A 20,745-nucleotide genomic window follows, 5' to 3' on the forward strand; every position below is an offset into this window, starting at 1 on the left:
GGATTCCTTTGTGAAATAGGCTCATGTCCAGAAAATCGTTATTTTAATAAAGTTCATGTTTGTAGTTATTTTTGGAGCAAATCATTCTTTCCATAAGAGCAGTTATTTTGAATCTTTTTCCAAACTACACTTGCATTTCATTCATGACCATATTGCACCGAACAAATTCCTGAATCCATATTGTTTTTATAACAGGTCCTACGATATCAATGATACGAATGTCACTCTTACAAATTTAGAGTCTCCTTTTGAATGAAATATGTGTTTAGAGGGATCGCATGATTTTGAGGATGACGAAGACTGTGTTTTGTCTCCTGACTTGTTGAAGATGGTAGAAAGGGCCGAGAAACAAATCCTACCCCACAGGGAATCAATAGAAATTGTGAGCTTGGAGGAAGGTAAAGAGGTGAAGATCGGGTCGGATATCTCTGCAAAGACAAGACAAGACCTCATCGAATTACTCCGAGAGTTCAAGGACGTGTTTGCATGGTCATATCAGGATATGCCGAGGTTGAGTACCAACATCGTAGTCCATCGTCTTCCTATAAGAGAAGATTGTAAGCCAGTGCAGCAAAAGCTCAGAAGGATGAGGCTTGATATTGTGTTGAAGATAAAGGAGGAGGTCCAAAAGCAGTTTGATGCTGGATTTCTGCAAGAAGTCAAGTATTCTGAGTGGGTGGCCAACATCGTACCAGTTCCGAAGAAAGATGGGAAAGTACGAATGTGCGTGGATTACAGGGATTTGAACAAGGCTAGTCCAAAGGACAATTTTCCATTGCCCCACATCGACACATTGGTAGACAATACGGCGGGCTTTTCATTGTTTTCCTTCATAGATGGTTTTTCTGGGTATAATCAAATAAAGATGCATCCCGAGGACATGAGAAAGACTACGTTCATTACGTTATGGGGGACGTTTTGTTATAAAGTGATGTCGTTCGGATTGAAGAATGCAGGAGCGACATACCAAAGAGCTATGGTGGCCTTGTTCCATGACATGATGCACAGGGAAATCGAGGTTTACGTTGATGATATGATCGCGAAATCTAGAACGGAGGACGAACATGTGCGGGTCTTGAGAAAGTTATTCTTAAGATTGAGAAAGTTCCAACTCAAGCTTAATCCAGCGAAGTGCACTTTTGGGGCCAGGTCAGGAAAGTTGCTAGGCTTCATAGTCAGTGAAAAGGGAATCGAGATTGACCCAGACAAAGTCAAGGCAATACGAGATTTACCTCCACCTCGCACTCAGAAAGAAGTTCGAAGTTTCCTCGGAAGACTGAATTACATCGCTAGGTTCATTTCACACCTGACTGAGAAATGTGATCCTATATTTCGTCTTCTGAAGAAACATAATCCTGGTACTTGGGATGAAGAATGCGAAGAAGCCTTTAACAAGGTGAAGCAGTATTTGTCTAATACTCCAGTGCTGTCACCGCCTAGCCCAGATAGGCCCCTGATATTGTATCTAACAGTATTTGATAATTCCATGGGGTATGTGCTAGGCCAACATGATGAAACGGGGAGAAAAGAAAGGGCGATATATTATCTCAGCAAGAAATTCACTGACTGTGAAATGAGATATTCGCCTATTAAGAAGCTATGTTATGCCTTGATTTGGACAACTCGGAGGTTAAGACAGTATATGTTATACCACACGACTTGGCTAATCTCAAAGTTAGACCCGTTAAAGTATATGATGGAGTCAACCGCTTTGAATGGGAGGATGGCCCGATGGCAGATCTTACTGTCTGAATTTGATATTGTCTATGTGAGCCAAAAAGCTATAAAAGGGAGCGCAATAGCTGACTTTCTGGCTAGTAGGGCTTTGGAAGATTACGAACCGTTAAGTTTTGATTTTCCAAATGAAGACTTGTTGTGTATAGTCGCTACTGAAGAAAATCCCCAAAAAGGCCACAGTTGGAAGCTAAACTTTGATGGAGCCTCGAATGCTGTGGGCAATGGAATTGGGGCAGTCTTAGTATCCCTGAATGGTGATCATTATCCTTTCACTTGCAAATTGGATTTTGATTGCACAAACAATATGGCAGAATACGAAGTGTGCATCATGGGTATTCGTGCAGCCATAGAGCGAGGAATCAAAGTATTAGAGGTCTATGGAGATTCAGCATTGGTGATATATCAGCTCAAGGGTGAGTGGGAGACGAGAGATCCCAAATTAGTCAGCTATCGAAAGTTGGTCCTTGAATTGATTAAAGAGTTTGAGGACATCACTTTTTGCTATCTCCCACGAGATAAGAACCAGATGGCCGATGCACTAGCTACTTTAGCTTCCATGATCAAGGTGAACAGATATGAGGATATGAAGCCAATCCAAATGAGTATCTATGAAGACCCGGCTCATTGTTACAATATTGAAGAAGGAGAAATCGATGATAGTCCTTGGTATCAAGATATACTACGATATGTAAAAAATCGTGAGTATCCTGGCCAAGCAACAGAGAATGAAAAGAGAACTCTGAGAAGATTAGCCATTGATTACGTCTTAGATGGAGAGATCTTATACAAGAGGGGAAAAGATCAGGTTCTGTTAAGATGTGTGGACGCCGTGGAAGCAAAGAAAATCCTGGAGGAAATCCATGAGGGCATCTGTGGAACGCATTCCAGTGGGTTCACAATGGCTAGACAGATTATGAGATTTGGGTATTACTGGTCCACTATGGAAGGAGATTGCATTAATTATTCCAAAAAGTGCCATAAATGTCAAATCTATGGTGATAAAATGCATGCACCTCCTTCACCTCTTCATGTCATGACTTCTCCATGGTCTTTCTCCATGTGGGGTATGGATGTCATCGGGCCAATATCGTCGAAGGCTTCAAATGGGCATCGTTTCATATTCGTGGTTATTGACTACTTCACCAAATGGGTAGAGGTTGCTTCGTATGCTAACGTTACAAAGTCATCAGTCAGTAAGTTCTTGAAAAGGGAGATCATATGTCGGTATGGAATGCCTGAAAGAATCATATCCGACAATGCGTTGAACTTGAATAACAGCTCCATAGCAGAAGTCTGTAGTCAATTCAAGATCAGACATCACAATTCGTCGCCGTATCGCCCAAAAATGAATGGTGCAGTGGAGGCGGCCAATAAAAATATAAAGAAGATTGTGGGGAAGATGACTGAGACTTACAGGGACTGGCATGAGAAGTTGTCGTTTGCCCTCCTTGCTTATCGAACGTCAATCAGGACCTCCACCGGGGCAACGCCTTTCTCCTTAGTTTATGGCATGGAGGCAGTCTTGCCCATCGAAGTTGAAATCCCTTCTCTCCGGGTTTTGACCGAGCTACATTTGGATGAAGCAAAATGGGTTCAGTCTCGATACGACCAGTTGAACTTGGTAGAGGGAAAAAGACTAAAGGCTATTCAGCATGGTCAGATGTACCAAAAAAGAATGATGCGAGCCTACAACAAGAAGGTCTGACCTAGAGAATTTCACGAGGGGAACCTGGTGTTGAGAAAAATTACTCCTCTACAAAAAGATTTTAGGGGGAAATGGATGCCGAATTGGGAAGGTCCTTATGTTGTCAAAAAGGCCTTTTCTGGAGGAGCCCTGATCCTGGCTGAAATGGATGGAAGAACCTTGCCTAATCCAGTAAATTCAGATTCAGTCAAGAGATGCTTTACTTGAAGAAGGGAAGGAACCAAGGTGAAAACCCGCAAAGGGCGCTTTGATTCCAAAAAAAAAATGGAGAGGCTAGGGTGAAAACCCGCAAAGGGCACCTTAAGACCAAAGGGGATTTGAGTTGAAAACCCAAAAAGGGCGGCTCAAATTTTGATTGGCACGTGCTATACCTAAATCGGCAGAAAGGAATAGACGACATCTTGGGGCATCAACAAACTACTGTGAATCTCCTAAACACGTGTTGAGTTCAGAAGGGTCTTCGAAAAGTTGTATAGAGAAATTCAAGCAGAGATATCTGGGGCACTTGATCATAGTATTTGTATTCGTTGTTTTAGAATATTTCATTCTTTTTCAATATAAATGTCCCCAGACAATTCCTCTATCATTGACAATTCATTGCGGGCTGTGCCCCCAAATTAACTTTGTTTTATTCATCGTTATGATCTTTTCGCAAGCATGTTGCATTAGAATGACGATTAATGGACTAGTAAAACTTTCACAATAGAAGTTTTTCATATTACTCTAGAAATCTTTAAACAGCTCAGGAACCTGAAACAGGACTATTGTTTAGACCTTCACCGGGTTAAAAGGTCGGAGATATCTAGGAGTCAAGAGTCAAGATTAAAATTTTCAAGTTTTGACGAAGCATTGTTGCCACAAAGGAAGCCTTAATGAGCAATAATGACTTTAAACATTTAATATGCATTTTTCATGACATAACATTCAAATGTCATTCATACACGCCTAGTTATGAGCATTTGATTCATTTGATCATGACATCCTAATCATTAGGCATAATTAGGCTCATAAAGTGAGTCATACAGGTCATGTTCCACAGAGAGCAGATCGATGAAATCATAAAGCCTTGTCTCCCTGAGTAACAATAGAGCAGGTTGAAAAGTAAAAAGGTTGAAGCCACAACGGCGGATCTTACTTCCTTAGCAGTACAGTGGAGCAGATTGAAGCTACGACGGCGGATCTGGTTTCCCTGATATTGCGATTTAAAAGATTGAAGCCACAACGGCGGATCTTATTTCCTTAGCAGTACAGCGGAGCAGATTGAAGCTACGACGGCGGATCTGGTTTCCCTGATATTGTGATTTAAAAGATTGAAGCCACAACGGCGGATCTTACTTCCTTAGCAGTACAGCGGAGCAGATTGAAGCTACGACGGCGGATCTGGTTTCCCTGATATTGCGATTTAAAGGATTGAAGCCACAACAGCGGATCTTACTTCCTTAGCAGTACAGCGGAGCAGATTGAAGCTACGACGGCGGATCTGGTTTCCCTGATATTGCGATTTAAAGGATTGAAGCCACAACGGTAGATCTTACTTCCTTAGCAGTACAGCGGAGTAGATTGAAGCTACGATGGCGGATCTGGTTTCCCTGATCTTACGATTTAAAAGATTGAAGCCACGACGGCGGATCTTACTTCCCTGACGGTGCGGTGGAACAAATTGAAGCTACGACGGCGGATTTGGTTTCCCCAACATTGCAGTTGAACAAATTGAAGATTACAGATCTTGCCTCCCTAAGCAGTAGTGGAGCAGATCAAAGATGGCAGATTTTACCTCCCTGAGGTTGCAGTGGAGTATATTGAAGCTAGTAATTCTATTCCCATGGTCGACAGTGGAATCGATCAGAAAAAGCAGATCTTGTCTTCATGTATTGGCGTGAAGTAGATCGAAAAAAACAGATATTGTCTTCCCATACTGGTGGTGAAGTAGATCGAAGATACAAGTCTTATCTCCCTGAAGTTGCAGTGGAGCAGACAAAAGTAACCAATCCTATCTCCTTGAAGTTGCAATGGAGTGGATTAAAACCGCAGATCTCATCTCTCTGAAGTTGCAGTAGAGCAGATCACATCAGATTTACCCTTAAGTTGTAACAGAACAAGTTGAAGCTATAAGTCTTATCTCCCTGAAGTTGCAGTGGAGCAGATTAAAGATAGCAGATTTTGTTCTTTTGAGAAGCGTTGGAAAATTTGAGGCTCTGCAGGACCAAGCACAATTGGGCCCTGTAGTCTTTGCTCTATTCCCGTTACACGACAATGAGCAAAGAGGGGCAGCTGTAATAAGGCCCAATTGGCCCAAAACAGGTCCTAGCCCAGCATTACAAAATTAAACAAGTGGCCCAAAACAACGCTGGCCCAAAGTAAAATAAAAACAAAAAGAACCCTAGCCCTAAACAGCAAGGAGCGCCGCCGCAAGCCCCAGCAGTCTCCAACAGACGCCCAATCGCCGCACGTCTCGGCCTCCCCCGCGCCGTTTACTTCACGATTCCCTACAAAAACGGACTCAAAGAGTCCAAAAAGAAAAAGCAAGCAAAATAATTGTATTTTTGTTTCTTTTTTCGGCCTATAAAAGGCCATTTTTAACATGTAAAGAGGGAGGAATTGATTAACAAAAATACACAGAGAAATACACAAGGAAACACCTACGATTTTAAGGTGATTTTTTTTTAAATATAGGCTTTATTCTTATATTTCATTTTTTTAAAAAAAATACAAGAGAAGGGTGAGGGGTTACCTTTGAAGCTACGCCGATGAAGCCCTCGTTCGCCGCGCTCAAATCGGAGGTCCGACGGAGGGCTGAGGCTCGTGGCGAAGGCGTGTTGGACGGTGGCGCGAGGACGCTAGGGGTGAAACCCTAGCAGAGCCCCTGAGAAGCCTTTGTTTTTTTTTCCTTTCCTTCGGTTTCAAATGAATTTGAAGGGCAAAATCTGTTTTAAATAACAGACCAAAACGGCGTCGTTTTAGCTAGGTGCGACCCGCACGATGACCCGACCCGAAGGGGAGGATCCGCACGCTCTGACGTCACATGGTCTTTTTGCGCAATTGGCCCTTCCGTTTTTCAGTGCTTTTTAATTAAATCCTTTTTACATATTTTAGAAATTGGGCCGCATAGTTTATTTTTATTTCAATTTGGTCCCTTGCTGCGCGGCGTTTTGGAAGGACGGGATAATTTCCCTTTTGGTCCTCCATTGTTACGCGCGCATTTAATTGGGTCCTTTCTTTTTTAAATTTATTCAAAATTCGCCCTTTTTTTGTTTTTAAATTCAATTCGGTCGATTTTAGCTATTTTTTCTTATTTTTATTATTTTAAAATATTTATTATTATTAATATTATTATTACTGTATATATACACGCATGTTTTAGATAATATACATACATATATTTTTAAAAGATTTTAAATATATATATATTTTTTTGTACATACAAATGTTCTTTTTATATACATACTTTTGTTTTCAATTTTTTTCCCTTATAAATACGTATTTTATACTTTTATTTTATTTTCACACATGTATTTACATGCGCTTTTATTCGATGTATTACATTCCTTCACTTTACATGTATTCTTGTATGCGTGTTGGATATATATGGGCACATATCGTAAATTGATTTGAATATTATAATTACTTGTATATATTTGTAAACATCTGTTCATACATGTTTGAAATCAGGATATCCGTTTCATGTTATACCTTAACCCTTTTTTTAGCCTCCCTTTTAAAAATATATTTTGCTTTTCCCAAAGTATTTAAATCGTCATACTTTATAAATTCCAAAATATTTGGCGTTCATGGTTCTCGTGAGAGGTCGTGTCCTAACTTACTGGATCGCGATTATTTTTCGATGAATTTAGGAAGCCAAGTATTTGTTTTGCAACAAATTCACAAATTTTAAATAAAAGCTTATTCTCGGGAATTCAGAATGTTGGGTCCTAACTTACTGGTCATGACATTTTCTTCTCGAAATAAGAATTTTCAAAAACAAAAGGCAATATTCGAGTATTTTGAAGATTTAAAAACATTGTGCCCTAACTTACTGGGTGTGGTGTTTTATTTCTTTGAAATAAGAATTGTCCTATTATTTTAATCCATTCATGAGATAAAAAGTTTCCTTAAAATCTTTTCAAATTTTCGACACCAAGGCATTAAAAAATCAATTTGGTACCAATTTTGGGCGTTACGAGGGTGCTAATCCTTCCTCGTGCGTAACTGACTTCCGAGCCTGTTTTCTCAAATTTCGCAGACCAAAATTATTTTTAAGGTGGGCCGATCACACGTTAATAAAGGATCGGTGGCGACTCCAGTTTTGTTTTTTAAGTCGACAACTAAAATTTTTGTTTTTCAAAAAAAACGGTTTCGACATACTTAATTGAAGAACATTATCTATTTAGATCAAGATATGTAACACTCCTTACCCGAGACCATCGCCGGAATCGAGCATGAGATATCATTTAACTTAACTTAAGGCCAGTTCTTCATTGCTTTTGAGAAGTGCTTTTGAGAAGTGCTTTTCAGAAGTGATTTTGAGAAGTGCTTTTGAGAAGTGATTTTGAGAAATTTAAGTGTTTGGCATTGCTGTCAAAAAGTGCTTTTGAAGAATAAAATGTTCATTTTAGACATGAGATTATAAAGTAACAAATATGTATTTAAATAATGTTCAAATTAGTTAATATTATTATATTTTAGCAAAAATATAAAAAAATAATTTATTACAACTTATTGTTAATATTTTAATATATAATATTAATTTTAAATATTTCTAAGTAATTAATATTAATTATTTATAAAATTTAATTAGAATATATAAACTATATTTAAATATTTAAATATAAAATTAAATATTTGTAATTAGATATTGACACGATTGTATTATTATAAAAATTATATTATATTTTTAATTAATTAAACACCTATCAATTTCGTTCCAACTGTCATTGTATTGTAATGTTATAATGTTTTTGTTCTAATATATGACAATGCACATTGTTTGTCATATTTTGTTCGATTTAATGCACACTACTATTTTAGTGTAATGTTTGCCAATAATTGTTTCAAAATGGTATGAACTTTGGACCAAAAGAAAAAAAAGTTATATAAACAACAATTCAATAGAAAGCCGACAAAATTAATTAAAGTTGGTTCGATTCGGTTAATTATTTTAACAGAAAAAAGCTCAATTCAACTAACGGTTTAGTTAATTATAGTTCAATTAACAATGGATCGAACTAACTATTTCATCACCACTTAGATTGAATGTTTGAGAATATAAAACAAAATACTTAAAATTATAAAAGCAAACATAGTTTCAATTGAACAGTTTAGCGTGTATTGCATTTCATTTAAAGGTTCAGCTAAAATCTTTAAACAGAATGAGACCTATCGTAATAAAACTAGTACATACCATGATGTAAAAAAGTACAAGAGAAACAGAAGAGCAAATTTCAGTCCACTCAGATGTTGAACAAATTTCAGTCCCTTCTGATTAGGCTTTCCGACAATCCTTGCAGTGATTGTCTGCCCAACTTTGAAGTTCCCAAACGGCTTTTCAAGAACATTATTGTCATTTACCTGCCAATGAGACAATTTAAAATTAAACATGCCTTTTATATAAACATGCATTAAAGGTTATTACATAAATAAGTAGTAACAATAATACTGAAACTTATATTTCACCTCTGTTATATGAACCCGTCCACAGAAACCAATTCCAAATTTCAATCTCAACTCAAGGGCATTATTTCAGTAACCTATGGAGCATTTAGCACAAGTATTCAATAGATGTATTTGAATCAAACAAGCACAAAAAAGGGAAAAACAAAGTTCTAAAAGATCAAACACTAATTTTTCACAACCAATGATCCCACATTACAACTAGACTTCTTTTTGGCCCGTTTTAAACTGGATGTCTCAGTGACCTCACCAATCGAATTAAGGAGCAAAAGCAACCTTCCTAACATTTCAGGACTTGGAAGAGCCATAACAGTTGCAATAACCCTGCATCAATCATTTCGAGTGCATTTAAGCTTGATAGGCATTAGTAACACATCCACAACAAGCATTCAAGAACACTACAGGACTTGAAAAGAAACCAAACAAAAATGAAAATGACACCTTATCCATAAGACAAAAATGGAGCTGCTATTGAAGCAATTAAACAATGGAGGATATTAACTCCAAACACCAATTACAACGTTGTAAAGATTACTGCAGCCAATTTACATATACAAATAAGCGAAAAATAAGCAAAAAAGGATTGGTCACTAAAATCAACCTCACCTCTGCCCATTCACAAATTGTTTCTGGGAAGCTTCTGTGTATTGTAATCTGCTATTGATAGGCATACCCTATGGCATGGTTATACTCAGGAATTGCAATAACCTAATAAAACATTAAAAGAGTTCAGAATTTATGAGACAATTGCAGTAAGCTGACAACAAATTGAACAGCATTGCCTACATACCAAGTAATGTTCTTTCACAATCTCCACAACAGCATTTTATACTATTTAAGCATTTTATACTATCATCATAACATAACAAAAATTTTATATTCAAGATGATCATAAATTCTAGTTAAACACAACCGGCATGAAAGCCTTAAGATTAGATGTTTTTTTCATATCAAATTTCTCAACTTATCACAGGGCAAATTTAAAGAAAATAGCCTATAAAACATGAATTACGCATCTAAATTGCACAGACATAAACTAAAAGCTGGTGAGTCGCACAACATAGTTTCAAACACTACTAAAACAGAGCAAAGTTAAAGACAATAGCATAAAAACATAAAATCCCCATCTAAATTCAACAGATAAACTATAAATGATGCAACATAGATTCCGATACTAAAAAAAAGACCCTAGGACTCTAACAAGAAATTCAAGCATATAATGAAAACGATGTTTCTTAAGCATCAAATTACTTCATAAATAGAGAATCATCAAATGGATATCACTAAGCATTTTTACCTCATTGATGGCAAGGACTTGCCCATTGCTCTTCTTAACCTTCTTCAGCTTTCTCAAGAAGTACCTGATGAATATTCAAGAACAAACACTCAAATCAACAACTTCAATAAAATGGCGATTAAATTAACCCCCCAAAAAAAAAGATTCACAGATAGAAATGAAAATAATCACTAACCAGAACTTGGATTTGGCCCGAACCTCATTGATGGCCCAGAGCTTCATCCTGTAAATCTTAGGGTGCTCATCGTTCTCCGTTGGAAGAGCCTTCCCAACAACCTGGTACTGGTGAAACTGCAACCATAAACAAAACCAATATAAAATTCTTTTTTTTCTTTGTGGCATTAATTCAAACAGCTTAAAAGCATTACTCCTCTATTTGGTAGCTAAGAAAATGAAGCTCTTTTATCCCATAGTTTACTACTAAATTTCAAAGAAATGAAAACCCAAACATTCTAATGGATCAAAACCCATTAATAACACCGCAAAATGGAAACTAAATTTCAGCATAAAATTTTAAAAAAAATGAGGAGAAATCGTAGAAAATCGAAGTAAAAAAGGTAAGGAAATTGAGAACCAAAGAACCAGCAAAGGGCAGAGGGTAGGGAAATTGAAAATCAATCCCAGACAAACAAAAATATACAGAAGAAGAGAAGAAGAGAAGAAAAAAATAAACTCACCGGTAGAGGGCAGAACCAGCAAAGGGCAGAACAAAGAATCAGCAGAAGGCAGAGATGAGGGCAAAGAAGCAGCAGAGAGCAGAGATAAGGGCGTTCGTTTGTGGCTAAAAAAGTAAATGAACCAGCCAAAAGCACTTCTTGGCTGAAAGCTAAAAATTTTCACTTCTCCGTCTGCCCAAAAGCACTTCTCAGCTTCTGAGAATTTGCTTCCAAACGAAGGTCGTTCTTCATTGCTTTTCAAAGAAAATCACTTTTTCAAGGAAAATCCGTCTGTTAAGCAATGAAGAACGCAGCCTTACTAGTTTGGAGTATAAAAATTTACTTTTAAAATTAGTTTCACTGTTCACAATAAAATTGTCCACCTGCGCGATTGTCATTAATTTAATTATAACTCGAGTTACAAAACTCAAAAATTAAATCTATAAATTTTCCTTGAAACTAGACTCATATAACTTCTATACATAAAATTTTCATAATTTTTGACTTAGCCAATTAGTACAGTTTATTCATTAAAGTCTCCCATGTTTCACAGCTTGACAGTTCTGACCTCTTGGCACTAAAAATCAATTATCTCATTGTTCAGAATTCATATAATGTTATTGTTTGTTTCTTTTGAAAATAGACTCACTAAGGAATCTATACATATAAATTATGACCCATAATTCTTTCTGTAATATTTATAATGATTTTATAAAGTCAGAACAGGGACTTTAAAACCATTCTGACCCTATCTCACTAAAATTCAAATATATCAAAATATAAAATTCATTTACCTACACCGTTTCTTTTATGTAAAAATAGAATTGATAAGCTTTAATTCTATATCACATTCACTCTCTATCTCCATTTCTAATATTTTTGGTAATTTTTCAAATTCATGTCACTGCTGCTGTCCAAAAACTACTTCTTTGTATTAATTACCATTTAAACATACATAACACCAAAACATATTCTTTACTAACTATTTCAATAGCTAATCTTAGCCATATCATTTGAACATACTCAAAATGATTAAGACTCTATACATGCCATAACTTTAAACATTTTGAAAACACATAATACCGAGATGGCTGTGATAGTGTGATACGAGCTCCGATGATCCCCAATTCGAGCAAGCTCAAAACACTATAAAACAAAGAAAAGGAAGAAAGGTGTAAGCTACTAATAACTTAGTAAGTTACATGTAAACTATAAATACTCATTTAACAATTAACATTTCGCTCATATAATTAATCAAACATTTCTTAGCAAATTTCAATCACTTACACATACATAATCTTACCAATTGACTTGCACATGCATTTATACACTTAACTTTAATCACATATGCTCGTTCTTTCAGTTGTACCTGCACATACACTTCATTTCATATTCACTTTAACTCATTATTAATCCCGTTGAACACTAGGAATATACACGGATACGTAGAGAGTTAGCACATAAGTGTCACACTGATGTGTAGCCAAAGCTACCACTGATATGTAGCCGAAGCTACCACTGTAATGTAGCCGTAGCTACCACTGAAATGTAGCCAAAGCTACCACTGATAAATAACACTGGAAATGTCCACGGGCCTCCTCACACAAGCTGTCAGGTGTCTGCAACACATGCTAGATCACCCAGCACCCGGGACTCACTATAACACTGTAACACTGGTCTCTAGTGACATGTCACTTGTATCCACTTCTATTTCTAAGTTCAACCGGGAATTTACACTTAATACTTTATTTTAAATACTTTATCACTTGAATAATTCATGAACAATTTTACTTCCACGTTCAATATTAATTCACATATCAAATATAATTCAAAATTTATAAAAATATATTGCTATTATTTACACGTAACTTACCTCGGATGCAAAACGACTATTTTTTTAAATTAGTTGATAACCTTCTCTTTTCCCCGATCACTTCCACTATTTCTTCTTTCTTGATCTATATTAACACAATTTAATTCATTTTATCAACATTCCATTCCAATACAATTCATACACAATATTTTGGCAAACTTGCATTTTTTTCCCATAACTTTTCAAAAATTCCACTTTTGTCCCAAAACTCGTAAAAATAAAATTCACTAAATTCTTAAATTTCAAACCTCACTAAATCATGTTTCATGCTCATAACAACCCTCAATTTCACAAAATCACAATTCTATGCACACTTTACTATCTTTCACAATTTAGACCTTTTTCAACATTTTCATCGAAATTCATCTAGAAAAACTTGTAATTAGCACTTCAAACATTTATTATCTAACATCACTCATCAAATTAAAACTCTATCATGAATGGGTCAATTTTTAAACTTTAATTTCATTTAAAAATAAATGGTAGAAACATGAAATTCAAGCTTCAATAAGCATAAAAATATGAAAATAATTAAAAACGGGGCAAGAAATCACTTACAATTGAGCTTAGAAAAATCAAGAACCCTAGCTTATAGAACATTAAAGTTTTGGCAGCAACTCTTTAATTTTGAAGAAGATGGACACTTATTTTCACTTTATTTTGTCTTTTATTCGCCTTTGACAAAAATATCCGTGACCATTTACTTAGATATTTTTCTAGAATTAACCTTTTGTTTCCATAACACTAATTTATGGTCTATTTGCCACATAAACTGTAATAGCCCGATTTTAGGCTTAGTCGGAACAGTGGTTTCGGGACCACAAATCCGACGAAAAAAAATGTAATGGCTTGAATTTTCAGAGGTGTCGGAACGGTGATTCGAGATCACTAAATTCGACAAATGGGTAGAAAATATTATTAATTTAGTAAGTATAAGTTAAATATGAAGTTAGGAAAATTTTTGAAATAGTGAATAGTGCACTAGAAATAAATATTAAAATAATTAGAATCGAAATGAGGTATCAAGACCTCGGGGATTTTAAACTGAGCCATAAATATTTTTATAAATATTTATGGAGTGTTAAAAAGTTAGTATTAAAGTTTCGTTAAGAAATTTTAAAGTTCCGATAATTAATTGAACAAAAAGGACTAAATTGTAACAAATGCAAAATTTTGGGAAATGATTAAATAGCTTAAATGATAAAAGGAAGAGGGCTTAAAAGACAAATAGACCCAAGGTCTATTTGGGTTGGACGGTAGAGGCATGAAATCAGCAAGAAAGTAAGGAGAATTAAGGGCAAAATTGGAAAATTTCAAAATTTGCTTAATAAAGTTAGGACCCAAGTGGAATTATCTAGATTTCTCTTCATTTTTCTGAATTCTCATTAGCTAAAACACCATGGAAGGGCTTCTTCAAGCTGGTTCTTCATATTTTTATTACAAGTAAGTTCAATTCTTGACTATTTCTTGAAATTTTTGTATTTTTATGACTTTTACAACTAGGCCCACTTGTTAAATTCATTAGTTTTTGATTTTATGAAAGAAGTTGAAAGTTGATATGAATATGTGCTGGAAGTATATGATGATTTAGCATGAAATTAGAGCTTTAAATTGTTCATATGCTGATTTTATTGAAAGAATTGAATAGAAAGTGAATGTTTGGGACCTAATAGTAAAAGAGTTTGAAGATAGAGTTATATGTGGAAATTCTGAATTTCAATAGTTGTGTAACAACTTATAATGTCTAGTAAAGTACTAATTGAGAAAATTAGATTAATTGAGGGGTTAATTGAGAAAGGACCGAATTGTATAAACTGTGAAATTTGGGGCAAAATGGAAATCAACATTTTGCACTAAAGCAGTTTTGGACAGCAGCAGTAGTGTAACTTTGAAAATCACCAAAATTGTAGAGATTGAATTAGAGGATGAATAAAATATGAAACTAAAGCTTATTGAGTCTAGTTTCTTATAAAAGAAATGATGTGAGCAATGGAATTGTAAATCATGAGATATAATAGATTTTGTGAGACAAGGTCAGAATGAATTCAGGTTCCCTGTTCTGACTTTGGAAAATCATTAAAATTGTAAAAAATGATTATGAGTTATAGTTTATATGGTTAGAATCCTTAATGAGTCTATTTTAGAAGAAACAAGCTAAAACATCATCCGAATTCTGTACAATGAGATAATTAATTTTTAGTGAAGAGTGGTCGGAACTGTTAGACAGCGAAACAGGGAAACTTTAAAGAATAAACTGTACTATTTGGCTGAACCAAAATTATGAAAATTTTATGGTATGAAGATATGTGAGTCTAGTTTCAGGAAAATTAACGGATCTTAATTTGGAGCTCTGTAGCTCCGGATAAAAATAATTTAGTGACTCTGACTCGGATAAACAGCTTTGAATATACATGTTAGTGAATATTGAAATTATGGTTAATGTTGTTTAAGTGTGTTATACACATTAAGGATGTGGAATGGAGAGGAGGAGGAGGAAAATTGGGAAATATATGAATGATTCGTGTATAAATGGTCATATGTTTGATTATAACTCATAAACGATGAAATATGAATGATGCTTATTTTGTGCATTATTGGTCATGGTTTAAGCTCATGTGTGAAAATAAAGTTTCATAGTATGTGTGTATGGTATATTCAGTATATGATTTGGCATGAAATAATACCATGAATGGTTTATGAATTAACACATGTTGGTAAGCCTGATATATGAATAAATGATAAAATTGAGCGGAACGCGGATTTGAGTACTTCGATCAAGTGACAAAGTGATAAGTGGTAGCTTTAGCTACACTTATCCGATCAAGTGACAAGTGGAAAGTGATAAGTAATAGCTTCGGCTATACTTATCTGATCAAGAGACAAAGTGATAAGTGGCTACACTTATCTGATCAAGAAACAAAGTGATAAGTGGCTACACTTATCTGATCAAGAAACAAAGTGATAAGTGGCTACACTTATCGATCGTAAACAAAGTGATAGGTGGCTACACTTATCGATCGAAACAAAGTGATAGGTGGCTACACTTATCGATCGGGACAAGTGATAAGTGATCATACGTAAGACCATAGTTATACTATGGCAAAGTGAAAGTGAAGTACTCAATTTTCCGTGACCGTTCCCTAATTTGATTAAGGATGGTAAGTGACAAATGGGCCCGAAAGAATTAAAGTAAATGGATAAGTGGTAGTGTATTTATATCAGGACGATGTTGTTATTCAAACTAAAGTGATATTTTCATTGCTAAATTGAGAATTTTATAAATGTGTTATTGAATGGTATAATCAATAAACATTGAGTTAAATGGTAAATACGTATTAGTTTTGAATTTGATGTCATTGAATTGTACGTGAATTAAATGGAAATTGCTAGTGATATGATTTAAATTATGAGCATGAGAAATTGCGAATTGAATGAAATGGAAATGAAGCATTAAATTGCATGAGTATGTATCGGGTCTCATGAGCCCTAATTATTATGATTATAATATTTTGAGGATATATTGTGAAAAGTTATAGAAACATGTTAATTATTTTGAAAGTTTTAATTTTGATGAAATTTTATAACTCGGTTAAATACGTTTACAAGTGTATGTGTTTTGGTAATGCCTCGTACCCTATTCCGGTGTTGGATACGGTTAAGGGGTGTTACATAAACACTTCCAATTTCATGCAATAATTCAATTAATTCATTTAATCACTAATTAGACACACTTTGCATTTTTCTCAATTTAGTCCTAAAAATTCAGTTAGGCACTAAATCATTAAAATTTCCTATCCGTATTTTCACACAATATTTCAGTCAATCAGTAATTAATAAAAAATTTTAAAATTAAACTATTTCACTTTGGATTTGTGGTTACAAAACCACTATTCCGATTAGACCCTATTTCGGGCTATCACAAGATAAACAACAATCGGACTTAAATCAAGGAAAAGCTAAAGCTTTGGACTAGATTTCAATTCTACTATTGCAACCATAGTTGTCGAGGTAAGTTCGTATGAATTATAATCGTATTAATGATAGTTAAATTGATTATATGTTATATTGTGTTAGTTATAAACAGACTTGAATATACATATCAATGTTTTGAGTAATTGACGAATAAATAATCTCATTTGAACCTTAAGAATTCTTAGGATACGAATGACATACCATTAGGGATTTCATGTTTCAGGTGCTGGTCTTGAATGTCCTACCGATGGCTGAGGTCCTACATTTTTTGTGGATTCTCCACAGCTCGTGTGAGCAATATCGTGTAGCTAACATTCCAACCCACAGCTCATGTAAGCAGACCCATTTCACAACTTGTGTGAGCAGACCCATTTCACAACTCGTGTGAACACTATTGAAAAGGAATGGTTACAATTATATGAAAAGACACACTATGTGTGAGTATTCTCAAGTATCCAATGCAATTCTAGATGGTTCAACGGGCAAGTAAAGGATAATGGCATGACATTTGTACAATTGGATATTGATTCATGATATTATGAAAAGGTTAATGTGATAAATGATATGTACATGAAAAACTACTTATGATATGGTTGAAATTATATGCATCATGTATGAACTTACTAACTTGTGAGTTTGATGTTGCTTATATAGGATTTTACTAAGCCTATGGTCTCGGTAACGATGTTATGCTTATTTTATAATTTGTGCTTAAGAATGGTAAGTTATGTTTGAGTTTATACGAGTTTGCTATGCACTAGTTGCTTACGTAGTTATTTTCCTTTGTTTTGTAGATGATCGGAAGCTCGATCGATTAGAAGCTTATTAGAGATCTATCACACTATCCAGCAACCATTTCGGTAGTTTTTGAGTTATTTTGGCCAATGTTATAAATGACATGTATAGGACCTCTTTATAATGGTAATTCTTGAATGTGTTAATGGTCAATTTGGTATGTATATGCTTTTGAAGTTTATGTTTTGTTTGATGGATTTTTAATGCCTTGACAAGTTTAAGTCTTTTGGCCACTTTAAAGTACATGTAATATATGGTCATTTTGGTATGTTTATGATGATATGTGAATGGTTATAATTGATGTCATTTGATAGTTAAAGGAACTAGGTATTGTGCTTGAAATGTAGCTACATTGCTTTGTTATGGTTAATGATGTTTTGGTATAGATGTGGTGCCAAAAAACATACAAATTCTATCAACCTATTTCACCTAACCAATATGTCATTCTAGAATTTTCCATAACTCAATGTTTGCATATATGCTCATGTATCTTCTTTTATATTATTTTCTAGAATTTTCTATTTTTAAATAAATTTTATATAAAATCAAGGGTCAAATTGACAAAAAAACATAAAAGTTGAGGACCAAAGTTGTCATTATACCAACTAAAACTTTAACGATCAAATTGTAACTTTTTTAATTAACGATAAAAATAAAAATTTAACCATAATTCAGTGATTAATAGTGTAATTTACCCTAAAGAAAATTAAGTATAGCCACATGGTAATACCTAAACATTTTCTTAACTACTTATGGTTTCTACTCATGTTACTTTTGTGTTGGATTAATTATTTATTTATTTGATTAAATTCTAGAATAAAAATTTAAATATTAAAATTAAGTATATAAATTAAATCTTAAATTTGAACAAAATATAGAGATCATGGTACTCAAAATTACGATTGCGGTTGTTAGCAGGCTAATAAATGTGTTGACTGTCCAATAAACCCCAAGTAAAAGTGCAAATTAAGCATTTTTCCTATAATACTATGTCTCAATAAATGAAGCATTAAATTTATCACACATTTGTTAGCAGTATCTGTCATTATATACATACTTATAGGACTTTAATGTTTTATTTACATACATACATTAAATTTAAAACTTTAAAAACTACATTAATAATATCCATATGTTTAATGTGGTTTCAAAACTACATTAATAATAGTGTTCTCTTTTTCTTTTTCAAAACTTTAGTCTACCCACAACCTTGAATATGAAAAAGACCCCAACTGGCCCTTCATATTTTCTTGGTTCAACCTAGGCTAAATGGGGTTTCTGTTAAAATTGTAAGACCCCAACTGGGCATATATAGAGTGAAAATACATGGTACTCAAAATTACGATGGAGGTTGTTAGCAGGCTAATAAATACATGGTATTCTAGAATATCATGTATTTAATGGATGAATATTTTGGTAGACTAAAGTTTTGAAAAAGGAAAAGAAAACATTATTATTAATGGTAGATGAAAATAAAAACCATTAAATGGTCAATTTTCATCTACCATTTAATGTTTTGGATGAATGTTTTATATACATACTTATAGGACTTTAATGTTTTATATACATACATACATTAAATTTATAACACATTTGTTAGCAATATTTGTTAGACATTTGTTATGTACTTTAAAGTGGCCAAAAGACTTAAACTTGTCAAGGTATTAAAAATCCATCAAACAAAACATAAACTTCAAAAGCATATACATACCAAATTGACCATTAACACATTCAAGAACTACCATTATAAAGAGGTTCTATACATGTCATTTATAACATTGGCCAAAATAACTCAAAAACTACCGAAATGGTTGCTGGATAGTGTGATAGATCTCTGATAAGCTTCTAACCGATCGAGCTTCCGATCATCTACAAAACAAAGAAAAATAACTACGTAAGCAACTAGTGCATAGTAAACTCGTACAAACTCAAACATAACTTACCATTCTTAAGCACAAATTATAAAATAAGCATAACAATAATTAATTATACCACTGCAAAAACAAAGGCCACGGGGAATGTAGGTCTCTGTTTTGTACAATAATGAATTATTTTAATTCGGAGACGATTGCCTCGGTCCTACTCTCGAAATTAATATTTTTATAGGTATATTTGGAGTGGCATGAACAAATTTAATATTTTTATAGAAATATTATAGTAATAAGATGAAACTTTTAAAAATAAATATTTTATTTAAAAAATCAGTATTTGCTTTTATCAAACAACACAATTATATTCATATTTATTAATTTACCTAATAATTTTATTAAAAAGAGTATTATGGAGATCCCTAAATAACAAGTCAAATTGTATTTTGTTCCTTTTTATTAAAAAAAGAAGGAAAATTGGTCTTTATAGGTTAGATCAAAGAGCAAATCTATTCCTTTTGTTAAAAATTTTATTCATTTCTACCGTTAAAATTCCTTTTGTCCGTATTTTATATTTTTATAAATCAATAAAATTTATCCATAATAAAATTTGAAACAAAGTTCAATTTTACAATTTTAAATCAAAATTTCATTTTTTATATAAAATTTTAATAAATATATTTATCAGAGATTTTTGTTTTTTACCCACAATATCAAATTGCTTGATATTTAAACAACTAAAATTAATTGAACTCATAAAAGTTGTTAAAGTTTCAAAATATTTATTTTAGAATAAATTGAGAGGGAAAGATGGAAAGTGCTCTTTTGTAGTTATGTCAAAATTGAATAATTATGGTAAAGATTTAATTTTGTTGGGCTATTTGTTGGATTGGCCCAAATATTAATTTTATCATTTGATTTTTTTTAAGTATGAAGCCCAAAGGAGTAATATGATAATATTAAGCTTTTAGGCTTAAGTAGGTTTGATTTCGGCTACTCAATTCAACTACATCATTATATATTTTTTAAAATTTTCATGCTCGTTTTATAGTTTACTTTTGAAATTTTTGGTTGCTCCTTCTAACAATGTTACTTACAAATATTAAATTTGCATTCTCACTTTGGAAACGTAAAAAAAGGCTACATTAGATTTCTACTAAGGCTGAGTTTGGATG

General features: G+C 33.8%; 1 protein-coding gene and 1 long non-coding RNA gene across 3 annotated transcripts; one reads left to right on the forward strand and one right to left on the reverse strand.

The window, feature by feature from the left end:
• The first annotated feature begins 1,696 nt into the window (after positions 1-1,696).
• LOC105795638 (uncharacterized) lies at positions 1,697-3,649 on the forward strand. The gene is made up of 3 exons (XM_012625324.1): positions 1,697-2,628; positions 3,208-3,436; positions 3,554-3,649. The coding sequence occupies exons 1-3, from the start codon at positions 1,697-1,699 to the stop codon at positions 3,647-3,649; spliced, it is 1,257 nt and encodes a 418-aa protein (XP_012480778.1).
• Positions 3,650-8,742: 5,093 nt separating this feature from the next.
• LOC105796831 (uncharacterized) lies at positions 8,743-11,372 on the reverse strand. 2 transcript variants are annotated; one of them, XR_008194233.1, is made up of 6 exons: positions 11,084-11,372; positions 10,582-10,697; positions 10,407-10,470; positions 9,711-9,817; positions 9,113-9,433; positions 8,743-9,007 (listed from the first exon to the last, which is right to left on the reverse strand). It is a non-coding gene; the product is annotated as an uncharacterized LOC105796831 (long non-coding RNA). The 2 variants fall into 2 exon arrangements; XR_008194232.1 differs by having other exon boundaries at positions 9,716-9,817; positions 11,084-11,371.
• Positions 11,373-20,745: the final 9,373 nt, after the last annotated feature.

This window comes from Gossypium raimondii, chromosome 3 (genome assembly GCF_025698545.1).
Source record: "Gossypium raimondii isolate GPD5lz chromosome 3, ASM2569854v1, whole genome shotgun sequence".
Classification (NCBI taxonomy): domain Eukaryota; kingdom Viridiplantae; phylum Streptophyta; class Magnoliopsida; order Malvales; family Malvaceae; genus Gossypium; species Gossypium raimondii.